The 23,318-nt window shown below is 44.7% G+C and overlaps 1 protein-coding gene across 3 annotated transcripts; it reads right to left on the minus strand.

Annotated features, from left to right (window-relative positions):
- Window positions 1–12,349: 12,349 nt before the first annotated feature.
- Window positions 12,350–22,398, minus strand: LIN7B (lin-7 homolog B, crumbs cell polarity complex component). 3 transcript variants are annotated; one of them, XM_061589953.1, is made up of 6 exons: window positions 22,239–22,398; window positions 21,168–21,286; window positions 20,041–20,112; window positions 19,394–19,603; window positions 18,685–18,848; window positions 12,350–16,379 (listed from the first exon to the last, which is right to left on the minus strand). In XM_061589953.1, the coding sequence occupies exons 1-6, from the start codon at window positions 22,246–22,248 to the stop codon at window positions 16,349–16,351; spliced, it is 606 nt and encodes a 201-aa protein (XP_061445937.1). In that variant the 5' UTR covers window positions 22,249–22,398; the 3' UTR covers window positions 12,350–16,348. The 3 variants fall into 3 exon arrangements, with proteins under 3 accessions (XP_061445937.1, XP_061445935.1, XP_061445936.1); XM_061589951.1 differs by lacking the exon at window positions 22,239–22,398 and adding an exon at window positions 21,861–21,978; XM_061589952.1 differs by lacking the exons at window positions 12,350–16,379; window positions 22,239–22,398 and adding exons at window positions 17,289–17,517; window positions 21,861–21,976.
- Between the last annotated feature and the right edge of the window lie 920 nt (window positions 22,399–23,318).

Below are 23,318 nucleotides of genomic sequence, written 5' to 3' on the forward strand. Positions count from 1 at the left end.
GGATAGCTCCTTGATAGTGCAGACTAAAACCTGGAGCAGATTCCACTGCTCCACTGACATGGAACCACCAGCTGTCACTGGTTGGTGGTACAACTGGGAAACACCTAGCCTTAGCATTATATGACTTATAATGTAGTGATTCAGAGGCACTAGCCAATAGGTACTTGTGCGACAACAATCCTTGGTTATAGATGTGAGAGGAGTCGTGGATCATCTTTTCCTTGTGACAAATTTTTGTGCTTTTAGTAGTGGCAAAATACCATTTCTTCTGGAGGCTTGGGGTGTGTATCTTAGACCCTTTACTTTTTTAGGAGCAGGGTCCCAGCAGGATCCCTATATCTCCAGCATGCTATGAGCCAATCAGCATGAAAGGGGTTGTTAGCCATGAGAAGAGTCTTCTAACATGCTTCCTTCTCTTTTCCTGCTGATTGGAACCAATCAGATTGAAAGGAGGTGAGTCAACCACTGAGAAGACTCTTCTCAGTAGCTCTTATTTTGTGCTTATTAGCTCCTAGGAGCGTCTATTGTTGTTGGAAAAGGCATGAATAAGGATCTCATTCTCAACCCCGCAACAAAAAAGGGGGGAGGGGGCGTGGCTGTGACTAACATGAAGCTACGCTACACTTTTGAATTTGCCACTATGCTATTGCAGGGAATATGACAACTGAGTGGCAACTTAGCGCATTAAAAGTATTTTCTGGAAAGGTCCTAAGAAATGCACCAAGTCTGTAACAAAGATGTGTCAATGCATGCAAATACAAGCAATACTCTGATCTAAATAGAGAATGCCAGTGAATTTTCATTGCCATTAACACACTGTAGAATGCTCACACAGCATAAAGATCATGGCTATCCTCTCTCCCAGGACATTCATTATTTAGTAGTGTACCTCCTCTGGAAATGGAAGTTCATTAAACTATTGTTGCCAATAGGTGTTCATAGAATCATTCTTTGTTAATTTGTGTAAACCAGGGATCAGGAACCTGTGGCCCTTACAGATGGTGTTGGACTCCAACTCGCCCAGCTAGCATGGGCAATGGTCAAGGATGATGGGAGTTGTAGTTCAGTGATATTTTGAATGGTCACAAATTCCCTGTCACTGATCTAAACCTTTTTTTAAAAAAAAAATCAGCTGTAGAACCATCACCAGTCCTTTAGTAATGGGAAACCTGTGCCCTTCCAGAAGTTGATGGGACTCTCAGCTCCCATCAGCACCAGCCAGCATGGCCAATTGGCAGGGATGATTGGAGTTGTAGTTCAGCAACATCAGGAGGGTCATAGAATCATAGAATAGTAGAGTTGGAAGGGGCCTATAAGGCCATCAAGTCCAACCCCCTGCTCAATGCAGGAATCTAAATCAAAGCATTCCTGACATATGGCTGTCCAGCTGCCTCTTGAATGCCTCCAGTGTCGGAGAGCCCACTACCTCTCTAGATAATTGGTTCCATTGTCATATGGCTCTAACAGTTAGGATGTTTTCCCTGATGTTCAGTCGAAATCTGGCTTCCTGCACCTTGAGCCCATTATTCTGTACCCTGTACTCTGGTCAAAAGTTCCCCACACTTGGTGTAGATGAGAACTATCATAATAATGAAATGAGCCCCATGTGTACTGGATGCATGGTCAAAGGGAACAAATCCATAAAAGGGATGACTATTAGACCTGTATTGATGTTTGCTATATTTCTGAGGGGATGTGTGTTTTAAGAAAAATATGGTTCTTAAAATGCACTGCTTCTTTGCTATTTAATATATCCAAGTTGTCCTGAAGGGAATGCTTCGGGATGAAGCCCCTGGGGTATAGCTCAGCAACAGAGCACATGATTTGCATGGAGATGGTCTCAGGTTCAGTCCTTGGCATCTCCAGTTAAAAGGATCAGCCAGCAGGTAAAGGGAAGGACTCTTCCCTGAGACCCTGGAGAGCTGCTGCCAGTCATAGTAGTCAGTCCTGGGCTAAATGGGGAAATAATCTGTCCTGATATAACACAGATTTCTATCATCCCTGCTGTGGCTCTTGCCTTTGCTGCAGAAAGGCAGTCTTACCCCCATCCCCCAAATCCAAAAGAGTGCTCCTTTTGCTAGGTATGCTCATAACCAGTTTCCTGATTGCTCCTGCATCAAACCTTCTTCTAAACCCGTCTTGGTTGGGTCTTCTTGTGTCTCGTTCTGTTAAAAATATCCTTTTTATTTCCACACTTGATCTCCATAGCAGCAATTTTAGGTTAATTTTAGCCACTGCTCACTAAAAAAATTCTTTAAACGTGGAGATCTCTCTGTTCCAGATCATTGGTCTGTGTGGTGCTGGGGACCTGTTGGTGTGTTCTGAAGTGGTGGCAGGAACAGCAGATGGGCCTTTTTAGGTCTTATCGTGAGCCAAGATAATGCCCTGGAACATCTTCTCAGTGCTGAAGTTCAACTTCAGGACACAGGAATTACGTCATAAAAATGTGATGGGGATATAATTGTGCTTCCTGCTTAAAGTCAGTATCGATAGCCATATTGTTCCGTTAGGAAAAAAAATATAGTCAGGATGAGGAACCTCCAGCCCAGGAGCCAAATGAAGCCCTTTAGGTCTCTCTGTCTGGCTTTTGGGACTCTCCCCACACCACACACCACCTTCTTAGGTCACACTTCTCACCAGCACCAGCTTCTTGAGTGTTTTTGCCTGGCTGGCATATGTCCTTGTACTCTGATAACGCCTCTTGTTTCCCTGGGTGGAGGATATAGAGGTGTGTTGGAGTATGTGTTGAAACAAGCCTACTGTACAAAAATAAAATTTACGTTGGTTGCTCTGGTCCTGCCCACCAAAGTTGCCCAAAGAGGATTGTCGCCTTCAGGCTGAAAAAGGTTCCCCACCCTTGAAATACAATGATAACTGTATTAAGAAATCAGAAGGCAGCTAGGACAGGGGAGGGCAGCTGTGAGAGAACCAGAAAAGGTCCTCAAATGTGAAGATGTATCACTGAACACCAAAGTCAGGATCATTCAGACCATGGTATTTCCGATTTCTGAGTATGGATGTGAAAGTTGGACAGTGAAAAAAGTGGATAAGACAAAAATCAACTAATTTGAAATGTGTTGGAGAAGAGCTTTGCGGATACCATGAACTGCGAAAAAGACAAATAATTGGGTGTTAGAACAAATTAAACCAGAACTATCACTAGAAGCTAAAATGATGAAACTGAGGTCATCATACTTTGGACACCTAATTAGAAGACATGATTCATTAGAAAAGATAATAATGCTTGGAAAAACAGAAGGAAGTAGAAAAAGAGGAAGGCCAAACAAGAGATGGATTGATTCCATAAAGGAATCCACAGACCTGAACTTACAAGATCTGAACAGGGTGGTTCATGACAGATGCTCTTGGAGGTCTCTGATTCATAGGGTCACCTAAAGAGAACATAGTCCCAGCTCCTGCTAACACCTTTTCAAGCCTTTGTTTCTACACAGGACTACAGAGTAGATTCTACACATCAGTCTCCATCTTGAGAACATGACATGGACAGTAGCCTGGTCACTTTCCCAGCTAGAAGAGAAAAACCTAGAATCAGTGTTTCATTTCATGTTCTGGCTTGCTGTTGTTGGGTGTCAGAAGATGTTTCAGAAACCAGTAGTGAGCCCCACATATTTATGCCAACATGTTAACTGGACCAGCTCCCAGTAGCCTGTAATGGGTGTTTTGGGGGAGTCTTCCAGAAACAATCAGCCCCTTGCATCAGGGATAAGATTATATCAGTGTTTGCCAGCCTAGTGCCCTTCAGATATTTTGGACTACAACTCCTATGAGGTTTTGGTGCTTTTGCTGCTATTGCACTTTGCTTATTCAGCATGCCTGCCCCGCAGCATCCATTGGCAGCTCCAAATCTCTATTTCTAGAAGGGGTTACGGGAGTCCTTGAATTTCTAGAATGATCAGAGCAGCCAACAACCTGACTTCCTTTCTTCTCTGCCTTCAACATCCCCTTTCATTTACTTCAAAGCTTCAGCAGAAGCAAGGCATTGTGTGTCTTCATACCAACCTCTGGCTCATTCTTTTCTCGCAGGTTTCTTTCAGCAAAGGTCTGATGTGTTCTATCTACCAGCCAGCCACTACACCCTACAAATAGACCCAATTCAGGGATCATTGGCCATAGTGATCTAGTCTGAGGCTCGTACATTCCCCCATCTTCTTCTTCTTAAGTGGATTCAGACAATCCCCTTCATGTGTTTAAAGGATATGAAACTTGAAATGTAGTATTTATTTATTTATTTATTTATTGTATTTACGGGCCCTTCATCATCTGAGGCCCTAAACTGTAGTTTACTTAGTTTGTCCATAAATCTGGCACAGACCTCAAAAGCAGAATTGAAAACCCAGTTAAAACTGTGCTTTCCAGTTCCAGTTTGGAGGCAAATGGTTTGTGATAACCATACACTGATCGGTTCAGCTGTTATGTCAGACTGTAGTTACCACAGAACCAGGAAGTGAAAGAGGGAATTAGAATATGAGCGGGCAGGAGGGTGTATGCAAGCCTGGAACCCATTCACAATATCTGAACCAGGTCCATGGTAAGAGTTCAAACGAAAAACTGTTTCTTCCTTCCTGCCCCTTCCATCTATTCGTGATTGATATAGCTTTGCTGTTTCATACAAGTTCAGCCCATCTATTTGACAGGTGAAACATTCCTTCTGGTCATTAGGCCTGGAGGGATGCTGAGCAGCAAAACTTTAGGATAGAAGGAGGTGGAGTCTGTAGCTTGGATCCCAAGGGGTGAAGAGGCAAAGTGGATTCTAAGTGAAAGATATAGCGCCCCAGCATATGAGGGCCTTCAGGCAGGCAGGAAGGAATCCAGCCTTCTGCCTCTTTTAGTGCCACTGGGTACCACTGCACCTATGTTTTTCTCTGACTGCCATCCCCTTCTGGTTCTTTCTCTCTCCCCCTGACCAGCAGGCTTCTAGGGGAAGGACAGATTGCTCTTGCCAAAGCCCTGAACTGATGACTTGCAAAGGACTTTTTAAAATTAGACTGAGGACTATATGTGGCCCAAGGGCAGGATTAGCCAAGGTAATGCCCTTTGGATGTTGTTGGACTTCAGCTTCCATCGTCCCTGACCGTTGGCCGTGCTGATGGGAGTTGTAGTCCAACAACATCTGGAGGGCACCACATTGGCTACCATTGCCTTAGGGCCTCCAGTTGTGCATCCTTGCCTAAAGGGATGGAACATGCTCCTTTGTGCCTGCCTAAGGGCCTCTAAGGTACCCTTGCTATGGGCTTATTCTTGGGCACCATCCCAGGCATAGAGGAAAAAGACACCTCAAAGATATAAAAAATATCAATTGCACTGACATACTTTATAATGTTTGTTTTGATCAGGCCATGGAGCAAAAACTTAAAACTCAATAATGTTAAAACATGTCAAAACTGTAATCAAATTATAGCCAAGGAGAGAGAGAGAGAGAGACATGTGAACAGAGACTGGAACATGAACTGACATATAAATGGAACAGACATTAAACCAAGATGATGCTGAGTCAGCTTAAATGCACACATGCACACTTGGAAAAACCATCAAAATGCCCACGGCTGGAGCGAGCCAGCAACTGTCTTATAGAGAGAGAGACCCCATGCCAGAGAAACTCAGTTTGAGTTTTGCATGGTCTGCCTTTGTTCCAAGAAGGGCTGCCCAAGGAGGGCAAAAAAAGTTGGCATCAGCTGATCGGCAGGATTACAGCGATCCCCTTTGAACATTAATAGGTGTCAATCACCCAACATCCTTATGAGTACCCTCCTGTCAGGGTTGGCCCATGAAGAGTGGGGAACTGAAGGACTGGCCTGCTGGATGGATCCAGTTCTCCATCCCTGTGTTAAAGGGTGCAGTCAATAGGTGATGAAGAGGTGGCCCATTCAAGGCTGGGCTTCGGGAGAGGGGCATGGTGGAGGAGGCAATTCAGCTGATCCATCTTGGATGTGTGTACACTGGACGCTTTGATGTGACCAAGAGAAGGTAAGGAGAGGGGACTTCATTATGAGTGGCAGATGAACGCACACATGTGCACACACACACACATGGGAGGTGCAGGGACCCTTGGGGAACTATGCACGCACGGTGGGATCACTGTGGGAGGGAAATATTAATTTGTTACATTTGTGTCTCACCTTTTCTCTAAGGAGCTCAAGGTAGCACATATGAATCTCTCCCCAAGCCATTTTATCTTCATAACCAGCCTGTAGCCAGCCTAAAAGTTGGAGGGAGGAGGGCGGGAACCAAAAAAAGTAGAGGGGGAGAAAAAAAGTATGTAATAATTTTAATTATTTTTTGTAAAAAAAAAATAGCAAGGGAGGAAATTTTGGGGGGACCCCCTTCCCCCCTCCTGGCTATGGGTTTCCTTCATAACAAATTAACACCACTGTGAGGTGAGTTAAGCTGAGAATAACTAACCCAAGGTCACTCAATGTGCTTCATGGCTGAATGGGGACTAGAACGCAAGTCTTCCCCACCCTTGTCCAACAGTCTAACCACTACACCTCACTGCTTTTGATATTGCTCTTTACCACAATGGTGGGTAAACAGAAACCCATTTGTAATACAGACTCTTTGCTAAGTAGTAAACTTCCCATGGTGTACATGTATCCACTAGGGAAGCTGGTCAGTACAGTAAAGGTACATACAGTAGTGGAGACAATGGACCACTCCACTGCTTTTGCAGATTTCTGATCATGTGTTGAAGTGCATTAAGACTTTCCTCACCACTTGGCAGGCCAGCTTAGACGATCAGTGGAGTAAGTTACGACTTGGCAAATGATAATCTGAATCAATGTGGTGCCCCCAAGTGCACTGCCATACACTTTCCAATAGGAAAGAGTGGCAGCCCTCCATTCACCTGGGAGAAAGGAAGGGGCTGTATTTAGCAACATTGTTCAGGTAGGGATGCCTTTGATGAACTGTTCCTTCAAGACGGGAGGGGAACCCATGACATTCCAGAAGTTGCTGGACTCCAACTCCCATAATCCACTCGGCGTTGCTGGCTGGGGCTGGTGAGATTTGGAGTCCAGCTACACCTGAAAGGCCACAGATTCTTGATTCTTGCCATAGAACTTTATGGACCCACTGAGAATCAAGCCCAAAAGCGTTGGCAAGAAATGGTAATTTTTTATCTAACGCTAACCCATCAGGACACCCTTCCCCCTCCTGCAGAATTTCCACACAAATCTGCCACTTTCCAACCAGATTCAAAATTTGTCATTTTGATGAATTTGGTTTCTGAAATTCAAATGTTCCCTTTTAGGAACACTGCATTAATTGATCTTCAGACCAATTACTGTTAAATATGTGTTAAATATTTGGTCATCAGATTAAATATATGTTTATACTTTTTGGGGGGTACCCTTTTAGGCCTAAAATAATGAGAATACTAGATTAAAATTAAATTATATATTTTATTTTTGTACTTTGCATGAGAACTACCCCCTTCCCAATTCACTTTTAATTCTACTCTCATATTGCAACCCTTCAGTCTTCCAAAAGACCCATAAATCCTGCTCTTCCTTCTAGATTTCTCTTGCCCTGCTAAAGAACTAGGTACTGCTGGCTTGCCATCCCTTCTCCCCACCCCTTCTGGTAGACAAGCCTCCAAAGGGCAACCCAACCTGTAAAACCAACTCAGGAAGGGTAATGGGGTGATTCACATGCCCGTTGGGCAGGGAGCAGCATTTTTTTTTCTGGAACAAGATGAGACCTCAATATGTTGTAGGTGGCAAACACTCTCACTCCCTTCTCTGGCCTAGGAATGGAGTGAGGCCTAACATGTCAGACTGAGGGGTGCGGTGCTAGGCACATGGATGCCTGAGCTCTCTTTGCGGCTTTTTTCTTCTTCTCAAATGGCACGTGCTCCCATTAAGCAAGCACAGACCTGTCTTCTTTTTTTTACATGACCTTGTATGGGGAGCAGGGAGTGACGGAGGAGGTGGAGTTACAGACAGGTTGAAGGAAACCCTGGGAACTTGCCATTGAAAGCCAATTTGGAACATGAAATCTGCTGAGCCCAAAGGCCTGCTTAGAAGCCATAGGGAGTGGCAAGCAGGTTGGAGGGAGAGTGCAGTTGCGAGCCAGGTCACCAGGCTTTTTTCAGGGGCTAAACCAGGGATGGCCCTCCAAATGCTGCTGGGACTCTCATCAGCCCAAACCAGCAAGGTTGTGGTCAGAGATGATGGGAGCTTTAGTCCAATAACATCTGGAGGGCCACAGGCTCCCCATCCCTTTATGTGGCGTTGCTCTTGAGGTTGGTCCAGAAGCGGTAGCTGGTGCAAAATGCGGCAATATGACTGCTCACTAGGGTAGGATATTGCCAACATGTTACCCTGCTGTTGAAAGAATTGCACTGGCTCCCTATTAGCTAAGTTCAAGGCTCTGGTTTTGGTATACAAAGCCCTATACAGCTTGGGACTACGATACTCAGGAGGTGAGGGCCTCCTGCAGATATCATCTTATCAAGAGGTCTGTTCCAGACAAGATAGAAAGTGGACCTTTAGTGTTGTGGCGCCTACTCTTTGGAATTCCTTCCCTTAAATATTAGACAGGCATCTTCTCTGTTATCTTTTTGGCACCTATTGAAGACCTCTTTCAACAAGCCTTTTAAGTAGAGACCTTATTCCAGTCTGCGCCTGTACTGGAATTGCTTTTTAAGATGTTTTTTAAGCTGTTTTGTTTTAATATGTTTTAAAAGATGTTTTGTTTTAACATGTTTTACAAATGTTTTATTTTAATATAGTCTTTTGTTTTTGAGATGTTTTTAGTGTTTTTGTTTGCCGCCTTGGTCTCTTTCTGGGAGGAAGGATGGGATATAAATCTAATAAACAAACAAATAAAATCCCTTGAGTAGGCCATCTGCATGGTCCCTCTTGGGCTCCAGCAGACCTTTTTCAGGGGACAATGAAAGAAATAAAGCCGTTTTTCATTTCGACAGGTATTCACTTGTCTTCTCTTTTATCCTCCTTTCCTCCCTAATGCATCATGTCTTCACACTTAGGCTGTAAACCTGAGAATCTGGTCCAACATCACCATGCAGCATCCTTGGGCAGCTGCTGGGGCCCCAGCAACCTGGCAGGGCCCACCTCTATCATCTGTCAAGAGCTTCTGTTTATTTTTTTCCCCCAGGTGCTTGGTGTTAGCTGACCACCATTTAAATTTCCCTCAGTGCCCTGACACAGCACCACTCTAGGGCTTTGTGGGAAATGTTAATGGCAACTGACCAACATCAATGGAGGAGTGCTGCTGGCATCAGGTAAGTTTGCCAAGGAGGGCCCACAGGTGTAGGAAGAGGCCCACCAGAGGGCATTTCACCCAAGGACCCTCTTATGCCTGAAGCTGGCCCTGCCAAGAACCTGTGTTATTCCTAACTTGTGTACAATGCCTAGTAACTTTAGGGACATTAGATTATCATGTTGATGATGATGACGACAACAATGTTTATGATGATAATGTATGGAAAGGGACATGCCACAGTAAATGTTGACACAAACATTTGATAGCAGCTCCTACATCTATATTAGAATAAGGGTAGGGAACCAGTGGTCCTCCAGATGTTGTTGGACCAGCTCCCATCATCTCTGACCATTGGCTACACCAATGGGGGCTGATGGGGACTGGAGTGTAACAACATCTGGAGGTCCACTGGTTTCCCATCCCTGTGTTACAATAAAACTGTATTAGCCTACCCATGCCCACATTTTGAAATACACATAACTTGCAGGAAAGTGGAACATGGAAACTTTTAAAGAAGACCCGGAGTTTAGTAAAGGATCCTGAAAACCAGCTTTCACAGAACACGGAGAAACCTCTTGGTTCATTGTCAGGGATCTTCCAATTATCCTGCTTTTGAACAGGAGACTCTCCAAACTGGGGTGCCATTTAGGGTAGGCATGAGGCTGGCCTCACCCCAACTCACCTGTCAGGACACACGATTCCTCAGGAGCCCCTATATTTCTGGCTAACACAACTAGTCCTATAGATAGAGGGTTGCATCCAATATTAGTCATACTCTGAGTAGACCCATCAAAATTAATGGAGGTGACTAACAGGTCCATTAATGTCAGCAGGTGAACTTTGAGTAAAACTTAGTTGGCTATAACCCTGAGAGACTTATTATTAATAAACAAACCAACAAGCTCCTGTGAAAGGTATGCATGTCGTAGGCACAGATCCTTTTACTAGAATAAATAAAAAAGGAGCAACTGATAACTTTTGGTAACTCATAATAACTGTAGCAACACGGTCAACACAGACCAGTCACTCCCTTTTAAAAATTTAAGTACAAGGATCTGTGCCTTTTGCCACATATAAAACATGCTCCTTTTTACGATTTAATCTTATATATTCCCAGAAGCAGATCTTTAAAAAATCTTGCTGAGAATATCAAGGTTAATCCCCCATCCTTGCTTTGGTCAATTTCAGAGTGTTCACTGAAATATCCTAAAAGTTACAGGAATTAAATGATATGAAACTTTCCAGTAAGTGAGCTTTCAGGATCAAAGCCAAGCATTTTGGGATCAGCTCACTTATGTGCAAGATTGCAGGATCTCAGTATATTTATTATTGGCTTTATTTAAGCAAAACTATCTAGCAAGCTTGGGTTATCATTGTTTTAAGTGATTCCAAATATATAATTTCAGTAGCAAGCTGATTATTCCTTTGCTAAGTGGATTGTTAATTAATTGGCCAGGATGGTCAGCTGATGCCTCATCAAAGGGATCTAACAGAAGATTGTCTCCTGATAGCTGGGTATTTCTCAAAGTGTTTTTGAAAGAGATACTTATTAGAGTTTGAAGATGACAACCCACCACTTGAACAGAGGAAGCAGGGGTGTGTACAGGGTTGGCATTCAGTCTGCTATCCATGCACTGTTGATGGGCTACTTCAAGGTCCCTTGAGCTCTTTCTCAGTGTCTTCAAGCTCAGGGACCTTGTAGTGCCCATCAAGAGTTAACACCTGGAAAGCAGATTGAGTAGGCAAACACATACATCAAGGATATGCAACTTTTACACAATTATCTTTTGAGATGCATAAGCTGCCATCCTAAACTCAGTTTGAGAGTTACTAGAAACCTTCCCCATTGTATCCTTTCTTTAGGAAATGAGTGTTTTCCTCTGACCTTTGGGGTTGCTCCTCAATTTTAGCATGTTGCTAGCTGTTGATTGTTTAAAGTGAAGACAACTAATGTGTCTTTGTTGTGTGAGATGTTTGTGTTTTGCTTCCTTGTTTTATTGTTCTAAATTGCTTTGTGGGCCTTTTTGACGGCCAAATGACAGGATAGGTTTGGTTTTTTGAAAATATACAAATACACTTAAATATTCTTTCCCTGTGATAAAACAGTCTGCGTCTGTGTTAGAATTGCTTGTTAATATTTTTAATTAATTTTAACCCTTTTTTAAAAGATGTTTTTAAAACCTTTTAAAATGTTTTTAACATTTTATTTTAATGTATTTTAAGGTCTGCTTTTATGATGTTTTAAAGTGTTTTTAGTGCTTCTGTTTGCCGCCCTGGGCTCCTGCTGGGAGGAAGGGTGGGATATAAATCAAATAATAAAAAATTAAAAAGTACAGCTTTCTTAGGTTCCTGCCACTACTGCTGTGGGCCATTTCCATAATGAAAGAATGTACTAGGATCCCACTGCCCAAACTAGACATACCAACAGCAATCTGGCAGAATAAACCTTTACAAGCAACCCTTCCTGCTGGTGAAACAGACTTTGCACCTACCCTGGTTAAAGCAACGCTCCATTCCAAGAGGCGCGCACACAACGTGAAAAATTTCCTTATGTGCACACATGGATCAGCCATAAATAGAATGTAGTACCAGTAAGGCACTAAAGGAGCTGTAAATACACCAGAGACCCATTAGGGCATTAGACCCATTACTACAACTCCCAGCAGCCCTAGCAAGCATAGCCAATGGCCAGGGCTGATGGGAGTTGTAATTCAGCAACATCTAGAGGGCCAAAGTTTCCCCCCTCCATAGTGCTCTGCCAACTCTAAAGCCCTACACATTGACTTAACCTTAGAGGCACCTGCACTTACTGCCCATGAGCTACCAGCCCAGCTTTAAGGTTTTGTCCTACAAATCCCTAAATATCTTGGGTCCAGGTTATCTGTGGGATCATCTCCTCTCACACTCCCCTAATCGTTTACTAAGATTGGCTAAAGGTTTTGGTTGTACAAATTTGGAAAAGTGTGATTGGTGGTAACCAGGAAAAGGGTCTTCTCTGTGTTTGCTCTCCCCCATAGAATCACCTCCCCCTTGAGCTCAGACAGGCACAAAACACTAGTGATGTTTTAGCATGTTTGAAAAACACATCTTTATTCCCAGTTTTTGCTGTTTAATCCCAGACGTTGCATTACGTTAATTTGCCCTGGGCTTGATGCTGTATTTTAAGATTTGTACTGTTTTAATGTTTTAGCTTGTGTAACTTATTGTATTATCTTTGGTTGCGGTTCACCTTTGGGTGTTGTATGAAAGTCAATATATACTTATGTAAACAAACTAGAGACAGAGTGCCTTTTGAGGAATCAAATCAGACCAATATTTCATCTAGCCCGCTTCAGAATCAAACTTTGCAGCGTTTGTCCTATTTGTGCACAATAAGCATCATCACGTACTATTGATAGTGAGAAGCAAGGCCCTTGATTTAATGAACACATTGAGCACTGTGAGACCAGCATGAAGTTTGGTACATACATCATTCTCCAATTGAGGTTCAAACACCTGCTTGATCCCCACATTCATGTGAAAGAGCACGGGATGGGGGGATGCAAAAACACTGTAATGTGGTTTATGAAGGGAGGCTTCTCAAACATTGTGCTATATTAGTTTATTGATGTATTACACTTATGTCACATTCTTCTTTCAGAAAGTTTGGAACAGCTTACACAAGAGTTCTGCAGTATTCTTCCCTCTCAACCCTGATCAACTTGTGACCTGTTAGTGGTATAATTAGGTAACATCCATGGGGGCCAAGTAATAGGCAGAAAGTTCACTGAAGTGTGGGTTCTACCAAAGAAAGCCAGATCTCCCTAAACAGAGTTAATCAGCTGTTAGCCTTTTGTCCAATGAAAGGAGTGGGGTTGACAGTGCCAGGAAGATTTTGTATCCCACTCCAGGCAGAGTAATAGCAAAGTGTTGTATGTGCTTGTGATGTCCCTGTATTTTAATATCTGTAAATATGGTAAGTGCGGGTTTATTAAGTGATATATGGTAAGTGACTGAGTGAGAGGGGGGAGTTGTTGAGAGGAGTGATTGGCAGAGTTCTGAGGGAGGTTTGGATTATATTTGGCTGGTATTTAGGCAGAATATATAAGACTGGAAACATAAAGAGTGGCACTATATGAAACCATACGCTTGTTGAACGTTCCTAAAGTAATCTTGTTATTTCCTGGTGTTATCAAATAAATACCTTTATTGGTTTACCAAAAGCCTGATCCTTGGCTGGGGATACACAGACCAGAAGGGAGGGCAGGGTAATTACCAAGGCTGGAGGGAAACTGTATCAAATAAATGGTGGCAGCGGTGAAGAGAGAGATATTGTAACATCGTCAAGCATATAGAGCAACCCAGGGCTGTATACTTTATAGACAAAGTACAGGGGGGTTGTGGACGGCAAGGGCACTCAAACACATAGTAAGAAGCCAGAAGGAGACTAAAGGCGAAGTCTCAGGCAGTATTGTTTACAGGAAGTGGCTGGTAGTGCTGCCTAGCAGTGGGGTCTTGCGAGATCTGTGCTAGAACACGTGAGAGAACAAATAAAAACAGAGATCCTGACAGGTGGTGGCCCTGGCGAGAGTATCACAGGTACAGCCAGCTGGTGGGATCATTACAGTGCTCCCCAACACCATCATATTATTAGAGATCCCATCACAGGCAAGCTATTTGGTCCATCTAACCCGGGGGTGGCAAATCTGCAGCCCTTCAGGTATTTGTTGGACTACAACTCCCATCATCCTGAGTATTGGCCATGCTGTCTGGGGCTGATGAAAGTTGGGGTCCATCAACATCTGGAGGGCCATAGCTGAGCCACCCCTGCTCTTGACTGTGCCAGAGCATTCTGGGCCATTTCAGTGATCGAAAGAGCCACAGAACCAAGGGGGCTTTGGGTCTTGCATTTCTCTCATAAGCATCAGCCTCCAATGGTGCAAGCTGCTTTTTTAAAGGGGGGGGGAGAGTGTTAAAAGCAGCCTGCAACAAGGTACAGGAATCTGCTTGTCAAAGATGGAAGTACGGAGTCAAAAAATCCCCTTGAGCAGACTGGGCCTGGGGAGGGCACACAGCTAAAGCAGCTCAGATCCTTTACTTTTAATAATGCCTGCAGAGGCTGTGAACATTAGTAAACACAAGCTGAATATTTTGAGTGAGTTAATTTTTAAGGAGCGAAGCCAATGTTTTTTCATGACCCCCTCTCAGAGCCAAACTAGACCTGAAGTTAAAAGCCTCCAGCATTTTTTAAAAGTGCAAATGTGCTTGTATGTAAGGGAAGGGGCTGATAATTAACAGGCTCAAAGCACATGTAGGAGGAAAACATAACCCTTTCCTTCCATCCTACAGTCCTGAGGAAAATCCCTCATGAATATGCCTTTTTTTGGAATGGGGTAATAAAACACCAATCCGGCATTTCCTCCAAAAGCAAATACCAGAAGAAAGATTTTCCCCAGGACTGCAATATGGGAGGAACTCCTTCTCTATGCTGTTAATTATCAGCATCCTTCTCCTCACCCCCTGCAAGCTGATGCAACCTGCATTGTAAAAAACCAGCATGTCAAATCTAGCTTGGCCCTCAGTGCATACACTGAGCACGCGCGCATGTATGCGTGCGCACACACACATGCACTGGGATGGCCCCAATTCTGTGGAGAAAAAGTACACCTGGAAACGAGGCACATTCCCAGAGAAAATAGTGCAGACTTAAAATTGGGGGAATGACTGTATACAAAGCATGGATCCAAAAGATTTCACAAATAAGTAACACCATATTCAAATCAATCTAGTCCTGATAAAGTATAAGAAGACTGACATGCCTTTGGTATGGTATTTTATTGCATTCCAACATTCAGAATAATATATATGATTTACCTATTTACTTTTTAACATTAAATACCTTTTTTCCAACATAAATACAACCAGGTTGATTTGAAAATGGCATGTATTCACTGTGAAGTGTTTTTGATCTTTATTTTTGCACACTGCAGTCCTCTTGGGATTAAGTGAAAGATTAGGTTTGAACAGTTTCCTCCGATATATATTTTAAATTAGGAAGCTGCCATACCCAAACCAGACTATTCATCTACTCCAGTGTTGTCTACTCTAGCAGGCAGCAGCCCTCTAGGCAGAAGGTCTTTCCCAGCAGCTGATACCTGGCTCCTTTAAAAAAAATATTGGGGGGTGTCAGGGACTGAACCTGGGACCTTCTGCACACACAGCATGTGCTCCACCATCAAGCTGTAGTTTTCTCTAATACTTATTTCATTTTCCGTTACGCTGCCTAACATCAGGTCAGAGATTATTTAGCCATCCAGTCCAAGCTGTGGCTCTGGACTACAACTCCCATCATCCCTGACCATTGGCCATGCTGGCTGGGGCTGATAGGAACTGAAGTCCACCAAGATCTGGAGGGCAACCCTACAGGTTCCCCATCCCTAATGTAGCCCAGAGTGGTCTCTTCTGACTGGCAGTGGCTCTCCAATGTCTCAGATATCATCTGATCCTTTCAGCTGCAAATGCCAGGGACTGAACCTGGGCCTTCTACATGCAAAGCATGTGCTCAACCACCACTGAGCTATGGGATCACTTCCCATGTTGCCCCCTATCACCACATAAAAGTGGCAGATTTCAATCAATCTATGCAGATGTACACCCATGGCTACCTTCTGCCTAGAATTCTTTGGCTTGACTTTTTGAATGCCACTGCAAGTAGTAGGGTTTTTCTAAGCACTCACAGTAGCAGGTGAAAAACTGACCCACATTAAGTTCCGTGGGGGGCTTCTGCAACTCACTCAGGCCAGGATGGCTTCAGCTCAGCACTGATCAGCTAAAAAGGAATGGCTTTTAGATCTGAAAGGGTTACAAGACTAGACACACCAAACTCCCATCTGTGGCTAACTGCTGGGTCAAACCACCAAAATTAAGCAGGGGAGCCATGGAATTTTAAATTGGCATTCCCTAATTGTTATTAAGCAGTTCGATCCCCCATCACCCAAAAATCCACTTCAAGGTAACTTTTTCACAAATCCTGACCAGAGTTCTGCACAGTACATTAAGTGCTCCACCTGCTGGTTAGAGGATAAAGATGCACCCCAGCACATTCCCTTGCCTCCATTTCTTGTCTTCACACCCTGATGGGGCAGCTGTCAGAGGAGCTGAAAAGGAGTAGGACAGGAGAGCCATTTAGAGGCCTGTCAAGAGAAACCTAAACTAGAGGTCTATCATAATTGTTGTGGGAAAGGGGGGAGCTATATTTTCTTACTTAGTATAATCTGAATAGACATTATTTACACACACATATTATTCATAACTTCCATAGCACTTTGCAGTCCAGAAAGCATTAAACTGCTGTTCTTATCTCATTCATTCTCACAGCAACTCTGTGAGATAGGCCAGTCTAGCTCCCATTTTACAGATAGAGAACTGAGGCTGAGTGAGCACAAGCTACCCAAAGACAGCCTGTCTTTGCAGCTGAAATTATTGGAATTTCCCACATCCACATGCAACTTTAAAAAAAAATCACATTCTAATATGGATTGCTATACAAAAATTGGTTCGGCTTAGTGAAGTTGTAGCCTTAGAGTCGTGGGAAAATTCTCTTCTCCCCATCCTCTGTTACTGATAACTGGCACTGAGTCCCAATCTTCCTCCAAGGAACTCGGGGCACCATACTTAGGGTTTCACTATTTTATCCTCACAACAACCCTGTGAGGTAGGTTCGGCTGAGAGATAGCAATATTGTCACCCAGTGAGATTTGAACCCAGGTCCAATGCCAGCACTTTATCCACCAAACCATGCTGGCTCATTCTCACCAGAGCTGCTTGTTTACAGAAGGACCCTTTCCCTGCACCCAAGGTGTTGCAACTTCTAGGGTGAAAAAGGAGACTGGTTAGAGAGAGGATCCCTCACCCACAGTGGAAATGAAATGAAACAGTCTCTGGAGTAGAGGTATTTCATGCAGCGATTTCCTACTTTCCTCTTTTTGGGGAGGCGATAGCCCTGCATATCATGGGTAGCAAATGTGGTATCTTCCCCAGTTTCACAAAGGGTATGGACTCGCACAGACAGTCACTCACACAGAACATTGTTCAGTAAGAGGATTGTGGAGAATAAATACTATACATAGAAGCCTGCCTTCCAACAAAGGGAAGGAAGGTAGATAAATATGATCTCCTGCTATACAGATAAAACCATTGGGAAGGCCATGGGAGGGTGGGGCAGGAAGTATCAGGGGCCAGCCCAAAGCAACCAGATAAGACAATGATGCACATTATCCTCGGGACTCCAGGGATCTGAGGAAACAAAAAGAGAGACAGGAAATGCCAGCCATGAGAGCAATCAGGGAGGCAGCCAGGTAAGAAGACCCCTAAATCTCAAAGCAGGAACCATTTTTTTCCACCTGGCTACTCTACTTAACCAAGAGATAAGAGCAGTATCTGTGACATCCTAGGATGTGATGGTGGAGAGGAAGAGGAAGAGAGAGTGGTGGGTGACCGAACACAGCGGAATGAAATCAGAATAACTGCTGTCTGAGCAAATGCAAAATAACAAAGTTTAAAGATCCTTGGTGAACGCTGCATCTATGATGCTGCCTCTATCATTGCCATTGGTTACCTGCTTCAGCCATCTTTTGAAGACACCCCCTTTTCCCCAGACTCTCCAATTGATAAAGCTGGACTCTATCTTCTGCATGTTATCATGCCTTAGTGCATTTCTGTACTTTTTACCATTGTTCTTAGTAGTTTGCCTTGCTCGTTTTATTGCATATTGTAATTCTTGTTTTATTATCGTTTAATTTTGCAGTTTTTGTTTTTAAGATGCTCTACCCTGCTTAAGAGATATGTCATGCATTCAGCTGCATATAAATAGCCTTAAATAAATAAATGAAGGTTCCCCTGTTCCCTTTCAAGTTCATAAATATGATACTCCATGAGGATTCTGCATCTGTATTTTCTTTCTGTTCCATGCCTGCCCCTTTCTCTTGTAATCTCCCAACCGTGTCAGTTTCAAGACACTCTCTTAGAAGCATCAAATCTCAATTTCACTAATCTCTGTCTCTCTCTGTAGGGAGGCACTACTGAAAGGAATTCAGAGGCCAAGTTCTCATGCCTTCTCAACTTTCAGATTTGCATGTGGGTATCAGATACTGGGAAAATTTCAAAATCAGAATTTCAGATTTGGTGTTAGCAGTGGGAATCAACCACAGATGGATTTTACTGCCTGCTGTGGTGTCTAAGAGTTTCCTGTGTTTGAGTTCCAAAAACAACTCTCAAATTCTCCCCAAACCTTATGGTTGGGCTGGTGATTCAACTGATATTGGCAGCCACCTGGGTTCAAGAATCACCAGCTGAAATTCCCTTCTCCACACACCTGTGAAAAGGTGCAAAAGCCCTGTCCCCTTCTGGTTCTGGCCACTCTATCCATCCCCTTGGAAAGCCCTTTTTGCAGTTAATTCTTACGAGTAGCTGTTGTGCTGCTGCCGGCGCCGCGCCGTCCGCATTTTCTCAAAGCGTGCCTCCATTTCTTCAAGTACTTTGGGTGTGTAGCGTACAACCAGCTTCACGGTACCCTGTGCTGCTTTCAGAAGCTCCACCGCCCGTTCATGTTGCTCACCCTCCACACTCTGCAGAAAACCAGACAGAAATGGAATGTGATCAAGGCAGAAGTGCATTTCCTGATGCAAGACCTCTAGCAACCACCCATCATTCCCAGTCATCACTGCTGAGGTAAGTGAGCAGCAGCCATCCCTCTGCTCCAAACAACATATTTATACATCTGGGACAAACAACAAAATGCTGCAGTACAGAGTGCTCCTCTTCAGGGTTCCGGCCAGTCAGCCAGCCATACCCTTTTCTAGAGCACTCCATTCCCCCTTCTGTCCCATTGTCCTCCCTCCAACAATCAACCGGACTAAACCTCCAACTAAACAATTAATGTATATTTATTTATAATGTATATAAAACATCAATATAAAATCAACAAAAAACATTCACACACACAAATAAAACTAGTCAATCAGCAATCCACGGCCACAGAATATGCTTTGTCCTCACTGAGGTGTTTGGGGTCTTTCCCCTCACTAAAGCATTTTGTATTTCTGCAAACTTTCTTCTCCCTTTCGTACACCCACAAAGAAGCTTCCCGTGCTCCCTCCCACCCAATACACACCACGCCATTGACCGATAGCAACTGATCTCCACGCTTGAGCCCACCGTGGCGGTCAGCCACGCCCCCGGGGATGATGCGGGAAATGTAGATGGGAGAGTTCTGCTCCTTGCCCCCCATTATGTTGAAGCCCAGGCCTTCGTCCGTCTTGGGCAGCTCCACCACCCGCGGGTGTGCATGGCCCTCACTAGCTGCAAAGGCAGCCACCGTCGCCTGGACAAGGGAGGAAGAAGAGAAGATGCTAACGTCAACAGTTAGGTTATCACTTATGGCAAAAGAGCTTGTTTTCAATGCCAAGCCCCTTTTTAAAAACACATTCCCCTCGTGTCCCTGTTTCCTTGATGTTCATTTCACTTGACTCATCCCTTATCATCTCCCATTTGTTCGTGTGCTGTACAGTACACACATCACAGCTGGACAGGCATAAAAAGAGAGAGATGAGACACAGCGAGGGGAAGAGGGCACCACCAGGACAATTCATATAGATGAATGCCTACTCCTTGATCTCAGGAACCATCGTACAAAATTTGGTCACGGTATCTTAACAGGTGTTCAAAATGCATAGCAAGCAGACAAACAGCTTCCCAAATACATATACTAATGTGGGAACCGACGTCACTGGATGTACAGCAACAAGCTTCTTCTGATACCTTAGCTGTGGCATGCGCTCGAATTTCAGGACTCCCCGTGATATCCAGTGTGTCATACAGTTGCTCATAGACCTGTCCAGGAGAGAGACAAGAGGGGGTCAGGGTGATTTGACCATGGAGTCTGGGGGTGACACCACCCAGAATACAGATGCTAAGAAGGATACTTGAAAGAAGCATCAGGTGTGAATTAGGAGCACAGATGGGCTAAACAGGAGACAAGAGGGAATGGAAGCAACACAAAAGCAGGAAATGCTGACTAGCAAGGGACATGGAAGGGGGATTATTAAGCAGGAGTGCTGTAAAGAGATTCCAAACAGGGCCAGCCCAAGACATTTCCCTGCCTGAGGAAGAGCAGGATATAGTTCCCCTTCCTCAAATTGAGAAGCACAGTCCACCAAAGCCGTTCACGTTATTTTGGCACCTGAGGCAAAAAATCCCAGAAATTCGTCTCCCCTTCCCTGATGGTAAAACTACAATAATGATAGAACTAAATAACTAATTATTCTCATTCTGTCCTGGGGAAAAAGGGTGAAATACTAATTTTGCAAAAAAAAATATCCATCTTGGAGAATAGCTTCTCACAAAAAGAAAACTGTCCATCGACCACTGACGTGCAAGAGGAATCATTTGGTGACAGTCCCCAAGGAAGACTGTTTAGAAAACCTTGTCCCAAGGACTGTTCTTTGCAGTACGCTGCAAGTATATTTTCCATATTTGTGGCACCTGAGGCAAAAAATCCCATAAAAGCACCTCTGGCTTTCCCTGACAGGAAAAAATAAATGAATAAGAAAAGAAATAGCTAACCATTTGGGTCCTCATTCATGACCCCCCCAATCAGCTGCCTGAGGCAACTGCCTAACTCCGCCTAATGGTAGCCCCCCCCCAATTCCAAACACAGGATTATTGTAGGTGTGGTGCAGATGAGAGGCCAAGTGTGATATGGGTAGACAGAGAAATGACAGGTAGAGGAAGAGGCAATGAATAGGCATATAGGGAGAACAGACAAGGAGTTTGGGAAATCAGAGGATACAGGATGTAAGGAGAATCAGATATAAGAAACTACACATGAAAAAGAAATTTGTGACCCAAAAGGATTGGAGGTGGGAGGCAAGAATATTCTCTCTCACCTCCCTTATGGCAGAGCAGAATTTGCTCTGTAGCACCCTCTGAAGGGCTTGCAGTTTCTGAGGGGGCACCTCCCCGCTGCGCTGCAGCCGCTCCAGCAATTCAACCGCCCGGGCCACATCTAAGAAGAGGGAGAAGACAGGAGGCATCATTCGACGGAGACGGAATCCAAAGCCAGGAAGTGAAACGCCTAACCCACTCCTCCTCCTCCTCCTCCTCAGCTGAAATAACAGCGAGGAACGGGGCGGGAAAGAGGAGATTCGGACCAGCTTCTCTCCTTTCCTCCCCGGGAGGAAGCGGCTCAGACTTCCTTCTCAGCAGTCATGCCTAGGAATGAAGGAAAAGACCCGGCCGCCACCTCCATCTTCGCAGGGAGTAACACAGTTCTCACCTTCCCATCCGTCTCCCGGCGCTAGCCACGCGCGTCCGTACGATGGGCTGGCTCTCACCACCCCCACCCGCAATTTACCCTTTAGACGTCTAAGCTGTAAGGAGAGAGCGAGCTCTGTTCTACCCACTCTCGGTAGCCAATTCTGCGTCGGGGCTGCTTGATCACCAGTCCTGACTCGCCTCCTCCCTTACCGCATGGGGAAGCCCCATGCATCTCTCCCGCTCCTCATGGCACATTTGAAGCAGCCTCCCCTCGAAGGCGACGCATGCACATCTCTCCTCCCCATCTCCAGTCCGGTGCTTACCCCTCTCCAGCCCCAGAGGCTCTGCCAGAGCTGCCATCTTAGTTCCCAAGCCCCACCGCCGTCTCTCACGTCAACGCATGGAAAGCGGAGAGGGGGAGGGAAGAGTGCGCGCCGGATTTGCAACCTGATACGCCGCAGCCCTGCCCCCTGGCCTGCTGCTGCTGCGCGTGTCTGAGTGGGCACCTGCGTAGGGCGGGCGGCCCCGCCCGCGCACAATCGAGGCCGGGCGGGAGCTTCTGCCGGACCGCGCAGCAAAAGGAATGAACGGGCTCCGAGGGGTTCACCCGCACGCCACGGGCTCTCCCAGAAGAATCCCAAGTCTCCGCAGTGACCAAAGGGCTGAGCTAGCTAATAGACCCTGGTTATTCTTTCTCTTACCTTCGCTCATAACTGACCCAGAGGCGGTGTGGCACAATACTGATGAGTAAAGACACTGCTCCTTGAGAAATCCAAGCTGCCAAGGAAAAGCAGCTCGACCATTAGCAGCCGGTTCTCGCCTCCAATGCAGGAACCAGAACAGGTGGGGGGAACCTTTGACGCTCTAGACGCTGCTGAACTACATCTCCCATCAGCCCCAGCGAGTATGGCCAATGGCTAGGGATTATAGGAATTGTAGTCCAGGAACAGCTGGAGGGGTAACGGTTCCCCACGCCTGATCTGTAGCAAATCCGGAGAGCCTTCCATCCACTGTGCCTCCAGGGTATTATTATTATTAAAAACATTGCAGTGGTATAGACGTTTTGGACCTACAATTTCCAGGCACTATGGAGGAATCGGAGGCAACCCTACTGCCGCATAGAAGTCTGTGTCTTGTGCAAACATTTGTTACAGAATTCGAAGCCTTTAAAAGGAAACTATCTCCACTTAATATATTTTGACTTCTTTCCAGAAGTTCACACAAGGAGCAAAGTATAAGGCCATGAACCTGGAAGCAAGTGATTCTCAGTTTGTCATTTTTGGTTTAATTTGTACAACTGGTCCAAGTATTTTTATAGTGTTTTGTAAAGGACATGTAACACCTGGAAAACCCATTGCACTTGCTTAGGCAAAACAAGTATTATACATATCAAACAGTATGCTAATAAAAGGTTCTTGTAACATAGGTGAGATACAGGGCAAGAATGAAGCTGGGCTGCATTTCAGGGTAGAAGAGCGAGTGCAGTACAGTGGTTAGACTCCTGTAGACTAGTCTCTCCAGTCCTGCTTCCCAATGAATCATATGAAGCTCACCAGTTGAATTTATCTCACAATCTCAGCATAACCTATTGTGCAAGGCTGATATGAGGATAAAATGGGTGGGGAATTACATTTGCCAGGGAATTACATTTGTTCTCTAGCAAAGTACAGTTTTCCCCTGAGAAATGAGCCTGCCAGTGGCAGGCTTCCTGCTCAACAGAAAATAGCATGGTAAGCAGATCAGCCATGGACTAGCAGATGGCTTCCAAGCACAGTTCTATC

The sequence above is a fragment of the Rhineura floridana genome, chromosome 11 (genome assembly GCF_030035675.1).
Source record: "Rhineura floridana isolate rRhiFlo1 chromosome 11, rRhiFlo1.hap2, whole genome shotgun sequence".
NCBI classification, from domain to species: Eukaryota; Metazoa; Chordata; class Lepidosauria; order Squamata; family Rhineuridae; genus Rhineura; species Rhineura floridana.